Source organism: Triticum urartu, unplaced genomic scaffold (genome assembly GCF_003073215.2).
Source record: "Triticum urartu cultivar G1812 unplaced genomic scaffold, Tu2.1 TuUngrouped_contig_346, whole genome shotgun sequence".
NCBI lineage: Eukaryota > Viridiplantae > Streptophyta > Magnoliopsida > Poales > Poaceae > Triticum > Triticum urartu.
The window spans coordinates 35087-44366 of NW_024113996.1; the positions used below are offsets into that span (position 1 = coordinate 35087).

Sequence of the window (9280 nt, forward strand, 5' to 3'; positions counted from 1 at the left end):
ATCGATTATTTTTGGAGGTTTTGAATTTCCTCTACCTACTATCAAGAAGAAATATGATATTCTAATTATTAGGGATGTGCATATCCCCGTTGAGGTAACTTAGTATTATTCGAAATTTCTTCGGTCCCATGTTATTCGAAATGAGTTTGTTAACAAGACCTGATCAACCTTGTTAATGGATTCCTTTTGATGATCATGAGATGGATGAAGTTAGAAAGCACAACTCTCTGTACCCTCTTTTTACTTTCTGTTATTTATATTAAATAAAATAAAAATAGTATTTTCTGTCTGTTATCTGAATTATCCGTGCAATATAAAAATACCCCGAAAATAAAAGTTCTCCAAATGCCCTGAAATTTAAATATGATTTTTTTGGAATATTTGAGAATATTTGGCACTGAGAACACGGCAGGGGGGGCATCCACCTGGCCACGAGGGTGGAGGGCACGCCCCCTTGCCTCGTGGGCCCACGGTGGCCCTCCTCCACTTATTCCTGCACCCACACACTCCTTCTTCCTCCCACAAACACCATTATCCAGCTCAAGAACGAGTTCTAGCTCATTTTGCTGCGATTTTCGATCTCCTTGTTCAAAGCACCTCTCACAAAACTGCTTTGGGGGATTGTTCCTTGGTATGTGACTCCTCCAATGGTCCAATTAGTTTTTATTCTAGTGCTTTATTCATTGCATATTTTTGCTGCTTAGGTGACCATGTTCTTGAGCTTGCATGTCAATTTTATGTGGTTCCAAGTAGTTTTGATGTATGATATAGGCTCTAGGCACTTGTAGGAGTAGTTGCTATCAATTTTGTTGAGTTTGGTTTACTTTTATTTGAAGTTACTAAAAAATTCAGAAATTTTTCAGACGAAGAAATATGTTTAGGAAAATGTACCAAGGTGGTTCTCCAAGGAAACAAGGACCCAGGCTTGCAATGTGTGATGTTGATGATGAGCCACCAAGGGACACTCCAGTGCGGCCTTGTGAATGGCCTTCAGAGGACTTCATGGATCGAGCAGGAATTAAGGAAGAATTTAACGCATATTTGCGTAATGCTGATCTTGTGAGCTTCGAGGCAGAAAAATGCCGTCAGTATCACTATCTCACTAGTTCCTTTGTGAGGAGGTTTGAATTTTTATCTTCATGTAATTATCAAACTGTCATGTTTGATCTTTATGAAAACTAGTTGACCCGTTGCGTCAAATGGCGCAGAGACCTGCTGAAGACATGTTGTCGATGAAAATAGTTTCATGCTGCGAGAACCTTCAACTAAATCATACTATTTTTTAAACATGTTTATTACGTTGTTAAATAATAGTCTGGGAAAAGGGGAGCTTTGCATAACATGAATATGGGCACTATGATGAGAGTAAAGTTGGCATGGTTGTATTTTTTTTAGCAAGTTTGAAAACATGGTTATCATGATGAGAAACCTGGCCATGCATATTTTCCTGCAAAAAAAAGGGAAAAGGATAAGAAACCTAAGGGAAAAACATGGTTTAGTTGATTTTGTTACGCCAAATGGCGCAGAGACCTGCTGATTCTATGTTAGCGATGAAAAGAAATACATGGTTCAGTTGATTTTGTTACGGGCAAACACACATGACAACAAATTTAATCTCTCTTAGTTGCAAACTTCACAAAAATCATAGAGTGGACACTAAATTAGCAGAGGCACGCTAAAGCCATGTCCGTGATGAAAAACAATTGCATGGTTTGATCCCCTTTAATAGGAAACACGATGGATTGTTATGCACAATGAGATGAATGGACACATTTTAACTTGATAGTATAGAGTCTCATTTAAAAAAATGTCTGGGCAAGCACGTGTGATAATAAATGAAATATACTTTAGCCCCATAAATGGTGTGTTGCTGTGTACAATGAGATGATATATACACATTCTTATTTGGTTGTATAAAGTCTAAGATGGTACAGAGACCCGTTGAATCCATGTGGACATTGAAAATAAAATCCGTAGTTTGTTGGTTTAGTTGTGGGCAAGCACATATGGCAACAATTGTAATCTCCTTCAAGAAATAAAACGGTGGCTTCTATCTACAATGAGACGTATATGCACATTTTAATTTGGTAGCAGAGTTGCACCCGAAACAAAATCCATGATTTAGTTGGCTTATTAGTTGTGGGAAGGCATATATTGAGCAAAATTAATTTCCTTTAATAGAATAAAAAATGGTGGCTTGTCGTCCCGATGATAAAAGACCACAGTGGGCAAGTACATATTATAATAAACATAATCTCCTTTAGTCGAAAAAATGGTGTCTTGTACACATTCTAATTTGGTGGTGTGAAGTCCCATTCAAAACCTCTGGCAGATTTACACATCGTCACAGTAATGTGACTTGATTAGTCTGTGTTGATTGATAATCTATGTTGTTTTAGGCTTCCACCACGGCTGAGCATGAGGGGAGCTCGCATGCAGTGGTGGAGCTACACTGTCAAAGGTGGGCGTGCCAGTACAAAGGAATCCACTATTTTTCTCTCACAGCTCAGCCTACTCTCAATCCTCCACTTCATTTGCTACCGGCGGGACGCCGTGGCCTCTTTTTGTAACACGTAGCACCGCTAGTGCTCGCATGGATGATCCCGTGAACATTAGCTCTGATGAAAGTGTGGACAGCAGCTCCGCTGAAGCCGTGGACACGATCTCTGATGAACATGTGGACACCAGCTATGATGAAGGCGTGGACACCAGCTCTGATAAAGGTGTTTTCAGCAATGCTAGACATCAGTTACGCACAGGAAGATAAATGTATCTACAACCACAAACAATGCACATGTAGAAAAGGAGAGCAAACCTTGAGGAGCAGAAACGAGATGCAGGTCTAGGAACAGAGCATTTCGTCTAACCTGCAAAACAAACACAGACAAAAAGGCAAGAACACAGGAACAACTATGCAAACATAAAGCACATCTATCTATCAGCGCATTAAAACATGTCTGAATGGCCATCCAATACATACAGAACAACAGGACAACATCACAATAATACCTTTAATCTAAGAGAATAATACTAAAGAAATGATTTGAAGGAGAATAGAGCTATAAAGTTTTTATTAATCGATGAGTAGCCTGGTTCTCTTCCCAATAATAAATATGCAGAAACTGAGGAAGATGGTCACCGATCAATTTGATATGCTATGCTTTCTGCCAAACTAAGAGATACAACCAGCCAATATATTTTTAGCTCCATTACACGAATCTGATTGTAAGCTAATCCATCATCAGCACACAAGGGAACAGCCCATGGTATATGCACACAGGGGGAGCAGCATACGCAAAACGCAACACTCATAAGAAATACAAAGAAAGAAGCTAAGGAGCAGTGCATTACCAGAAGGAAGAAGCACAACCAGGGCAGCAAGAGAAGAAAAAATGGTTGGATCACTGCGTAGCAGAGTAGGCTATAGATAATCAACAACCTGTGAACTGAGAGTAAATTCATAACATAGTGTTCCAAACGAGCTTCAGACAACAAAATTTACATTTTGAAAAGAAGAAACAATTTTACCTTTGCTAGGCTAAACAAAAAAGGAAGATCGTGATAATATTAGAACATCTAACTAACAGTGCCTTAATGTCTCCGAGCTCATGACACGATCTGTAGTGAGAAGGATCAACAATTTTCAGTTTGTTGACACATTAGAAAACTACATGGGAGTTGCACAACTCCAGCGCTAACTGAACAACAAATGTCAGTGTGCAAGCTTTAGCATATCCAGGTAAAGTTCTCAATGAACAGAGTTTGTGATGGACGATTCTTCAGTGAATTGCAAAATCAAGAATTCAAGGTGCAGTTCATCAGAGAACATAAGCAATAGCATTCCTTTTTGCATAAATAAAAAAAGAGGATCGAAACAATTAACAGAAGAAAGAACCACCTTTTGGTTGGCAAGCCTCCCCTTTCAGGGAATCCACCCTTGTTATGCAAGCCTTGTGGCATCTGTAACCCTGAAACCACACATAAACTCACCATCAGAAAACCGAACTTTCAAGCTTCCTAACATCCAGCAAAAGAATCAATCATGCAATCAAGATATGTAGGTAAACAAAAGAAAGAAAGCTTTTCACTACAAATCTCATCTAACTTTGTCATATTCTCTACTCTCCCTCATGTAGTCATGTTTATAGCATCAAAATTTGAGAACTATACCTTGGGCATAAAAAGGGCAGAATATAGTTCATGCATTATTGCATCAGCTTTAAGGTACGTCAATCAAACAAATCCCAAGCGTACGAATTGAACAAACTACTGACAGAAAACTGGAAGAACAAAGTAACATAAAAACACTTTGATTAAAAAATGTAGACCTACTGTAATCGGCACTCAAACGGTGCAAATATAAAATGATGCCAGCCACTGATTATTCATGAACCCAACCCATACAGATGACTAAAGTGCAGAAAACTGAGTGTCCAAACATGCAGAATTATTTGTTTGACCAACAACTCCCCTATTTCAGTTTATTTTGAGGCCATACCAGGTTCAGAATAATAGCAATGCTAGACAAGACGATAATGAGCTTCTGACCATGTTGTCGAGCAGCAAGTAGTCGGAGAAGGCGTGGTGGCCGCACTCGTGGGCGATCACCCAGATGTCGTTCATGACGCAGCCCTGCACGACCCAGTAGAGCGGACAGGCGCCCAGCTGTTGCATGCTCGGGAGTGCTGGGATCCAGACCAACGCGGCGTACAGGAGGGACGCGATGATGACAAGGTCATAGACCACATAGGAGAAGGACCTGATCACCGAGCACTGGAAGCGTGAGGCGGGATTGCCTTCTTGATCTGGGCCAGCGTGAATGCCGGCTTGTCCGTCGGCGCACGCTGGAAGATCTCACCGGCGCTAGCGCGGCCGAGCAGCTCCTGCTTCTCCCGCTCCTTCTCCATCATTCTGCCGCCGGCAGCCATGATGTCGCTGACAACAACAAAAAGCACTGGTGATCAGATAGTGTGGATGAAGGTATATATATAGTATATCATTCAAGAACGAACATATATTCTGCGTTGTGTGTGTATCTGTTTGTCAAATGAGGCTAAGCTAAACTTCAGTTCAGGTTCAGTCAAGTTTTAGACCCAATAAAAAAACGATAGGTTGGACTGGACCGGCTTTCATTCATGACAACACATGTCATTCAATAAGTTGTACTTGGATAGTTAACTGATTGCCAAGCTAAGTAAAAAAGAACTGAAACTGTAACTGATTGCCAAGCTAAGTAAAAAAGATCTGAAACTGTAATTCAAGACTTTTGATTTGAAATTCAACAAAAATGCAACTGATTCAACGCTGTAGGTCATATGTGTCACCAATGTAAAGAAGAGCTTGCAATCCGAGCCAATATAAAAGACATGCGTCATCCATAATGTTGCAAAACAAAAATCCTAAATTGGCTAGAAAATTCAGACTAAAAAGATCAACAAGTACAGAGAAAGGACTGATTTTGACAAGAAAAACTACTACTACAAGCTGCAAGAAAAACTACTACTACAATTTAATAATTGCACTATAAAAAGAGCTTATGTTTCACAGTAAAAACTACTGCTACAATATGTAGATCTTTAGCAACGCTTCCACCTCACATTTTATGCTTCCACAAATACCAGGGAAGCCATTTGATGCACCCATCTGCAGAAGCCCTGTAGCGTCCGCTTCATTTGGTACAAGGAGATATCTCTCTTAAAAGATCTTAATGACAACCTTCACAAATTTCTTCAAAACTTTTATGACCATACTCTCTGCAACTGCAATCTACGCTTATCAAATGTCTTGAGCATTTAAATTTAAAGTGGCAAAAAAGCAAAACACACCCTAAATCATCACGCATAAACTGGTTTGAATTATGGATGTGCCAAATAAGAGGTTTAGCTAAACACATTACTACAACACAGTAGTTCTAAAATTATTACACATGGAGTAAGCATGCTAACCTCTCCATCCTACATTCCAGGTATTTCTTCAAGAACATCCGACATTCAGGCTGAGCTCCTATTAATTTCAGGCAGGCAAGATAGTACTTCTTCTCCTGTTTGAACCTGCAAAAATGATTGTATGCATCCTAAGTGTATACAACATGATCTCTGAACACAATTTTATTCAAAGCATATGAAAAAATACTAATTGGACTAAGTGCTACAATCATCTTCTAAACCTAATCAAGGGAAACAACATGGAGCAAAAATCTCCAAATAACACACGGCCAAAGAGAAGCTATTTTTATGTAGTGTTGTACAAGTTCAGAGAGAGAGAGAGAGAAGCTCACCTCGGTGTGTGACATCAGATGCAATCGCTGACATGTGCGCAACCACCAAAGCTGCGACCGTAGTCTTGACCGCCCACACTCATCGGCTCGCCATCACCTCGCATCGACCGAGCCACCGCCTGGACCCCGGGATCTCCTCTTCCTCCTGCAGATCCGTGCCTGCTGTTTGCAGCACGAAGGGCGAGCCTCCTGGAGAGGCTGTGGCGGCCGCGAGGACGTGGGATGGAGACAGACGGCGTGTCGTAAGGGAGGACAAGGAAGAAAGGGAGGGGAACCGCAGGAGGATGGGGAGCTGGCCGTGGGACAAGACGAGCGAGGACGGGATTGGGTGCGGCGCACGCGGAGAAGATTTGGGCAGGGGCGGCGCGGATCTGGTGGATGGAGTAGCCCTCATCGCCCACCTCCCCTGTCCATTCATCCCGCCACCGAGCTCACAGGGGCGGCGAGGCTCCTGGGGGAGGCCGTGGCGAGGCAAGGAGGAGGGATGGAGGAGGCGGGAGAGGCTGTGGGGATCGAGGGGAAAGGGGGCTAGGGTTTGGGTGGTGGCTGGTGCGGGAGTGGGACGAGGCGAGGATGGATTGGCTGCCGGATGCGCGGTGCGGGGTGCGGATTGGCCAAAACCTCATGCACGCGGCCACCGTCAACCCAGCCAACAAGCGCGCGAGACGAGCCCACTCGTCATTGACCGGTCAAAACAACTGCGAGGTGAAAATCGTGTTTGACCATGAGGTGGAGATCTGACGGCCTAGACACGCCAGAAAACCAGATCCGACGGCTGACGAAGACCAATCGAGGGAGCCTTCTGGGAACGAGTTGGCTAGCCTCTGTATAGTTTTAAATTCTTACACTATAGATTTAGAGGACTTTTCCACGATGGGGTAGTGCTAGTGAACCTCGCAAATCTGAATTTAGAGATTTTCTTGATAGTATAGTTATGGGGGAATCTAGAGATATAGCACAAGCTACCATAGGGAGCATTCATTTTCCTGTTATACATTATTTTGCTCTCTTCATAGGTAGATGCATTAACGGTAAAGATGAAGCATGTCATATGTGTGTCCCTAACCTCAGTATTCTTAGGAGTGCTGTGTTAGGAGATACATTATTTAGGAGCCATTGTTGCACGTAGGTTGCATCTTAATAGATTTAATGGAGATTTCTTTGGTGAAATTTATGCAACCCGCATAGCTAATTTTCTTGGTATAACCATACGTGAGGATAATATTGAGTAGCCTCCTGCTTATTTGGATTATGAGGCTATGGTTCGTCATCATTTTGTTGAGAGGAATGATCAGTTCCTCCAGTATCGATTAATCTTTGACAGACGACGCACCTATCACGTCGCTCTCCCTGCTTCTACTTTCTTTGACTTTCAGGCAAAGGGAGATATTTTATAACCAGAGAGGAGGCCGAAGAGTATAAGAGGAGGGCTGAGATAGCTCGCCTCCAAGCTGCAGCCCACGATGCAATGACTGCTGCAACTCAGTACGACCCCAACTGCAACTTTGGATATCCGCCAGGCCATCCGTGGCATTAGACCAACTTAGGCCAAAAGCCTAAGTTTGGGGGAGTACGTATTTCTCACCGGCATTACATTCATGTTCACACACTCGTTGCTAGATGTCGGTGCTCATACTTTTTCACTGTATTATCCATGCTAGTTTATTTTCTTTTTATTGCTTTCTTCTTGTGTGTTTAATAAACATTAAGAAAAACAAAAAAATTAGTTGTAGGTTTTAGCTAGTTTTAATTTCCATGCTTGTAATAGTAATTAAAAAGAAAATTCAAAAAGATTTCTTGTTCTTCTTTTGCTTGTTGGGAGCTTTCCCGTGTATATAGTTATATTTCTTTTCTTTTCTTTGGGGGTCGATAGGAGAAGACCTTAATTAAATTGTTGAAGTGGCTCTTATATGCATTATTGTTGATCTGACAAAAGAGCCCATATTGCTTTGTCTTCTCCTGTTTATTGAATGCTTGCAGATTCCAGCTTAGTCCAATGCACGTGCACTATTATTATTATCCACATTGTTCGGTCATGCAAGTGAAAGGCAATTATGACGATATATGATGGACTGACTGAGATAAGAAAAGCTGGTATGAACTCGACCTCTCTTGTTTTTGTAAATATGATTAGTTCATCGTTCCTGATTCAGCCTACTATGAATAAACATGTTTGCAATGACAATTAGAGATCATAATTTCTTGTGCCATGCTTAATTAGCTAGGAGCCTATAATGGTTTACCTTGCGTGCCAACATGCTATTAAAATGGTTGTGATGTGGTATGATAGGGTGGTATCCTCCTTTAAATGATTTAAGTGACTTGACTTGGCACATGTTCACGCATGTAGTTGAAACAAAATCAACATAGCCTTCACGATATTTATGTTCATGGTGGATTATATCCTACTCATGCTTGCATTCAATGTTGATTAATTTTAATGCATGTTCATGACTGTTGTCGCTCTCTAGCTGGTCGCTTCCCAATCTTTTGCTAGCCTTCACTTGTACTAAGCGGGAATACTGCTTGTGCATCCAATTCCATAAACCCCAAAGTTATGCCATATGAGTCCACCATACCTACCTATATAAGGTATCTACCTGTCATTCCAAGTAAATTTGTATGTGCCAACCTCTAAACCTTCAAATATTCATTCTGTTTTATATGCTCGAATAGCTCATGTATCAACTAGGTTTGTCCGTATCTTCCATGTTAGGCGGGTTATTCTCAAGAGGAGCGGACTCCGCTCCTCACTCACGAGAAAATGGCTGGTCACCGGGATGCCCAGTCCCATGCTTTATGCAAACTAAATCAAAATAATTGCAAACAAAACACCCCTCGGACTCTTGTTAGTTGGAGGCACTCGTTGTTTCGAGCAAGCCATGGATTGATGCTTGTTGGTGGAGGGGGGATATAAACTTTACCATTCTGTTTGGCAACCGCCTATAATGTGTGTAGCATGGAAGATATCGCCACCTCTTGGTTGTTATGTTGACAATGAAA

At 41.7% G+C, this 9280-nt stretch overlaps 1 protein-coding gene across 1 annotated transcript; it reads right to left on the minus strand.

Annotated features, from left to right (window-relative positions):
* Positions 1-2239: 2239 nt before the first annotated feature.
* On the minus strand, positions 2240-4851 carry LOC125527282. Its single transcript, XM_048691816.1, has 4 exons — positions 4549-4851; positions 3899-3968; positions 2816-3446; positions 2240-2714 (listed from the first exon to the last, which is right to left on the minus strand). Exons 1-3 carry the CDS (start codon positions 4672-4674, stop codon positions 3136-3138), a joined length of 507 nt encoding a protein of 168 aa, XP_048547773.1. The 5' UTR covers positions 4675-4851; the 3' UTR covers positions 2240-2714; positions 2816-3135.
* Positions 4852-9280: the final 4429 nt, after the last annotated feature.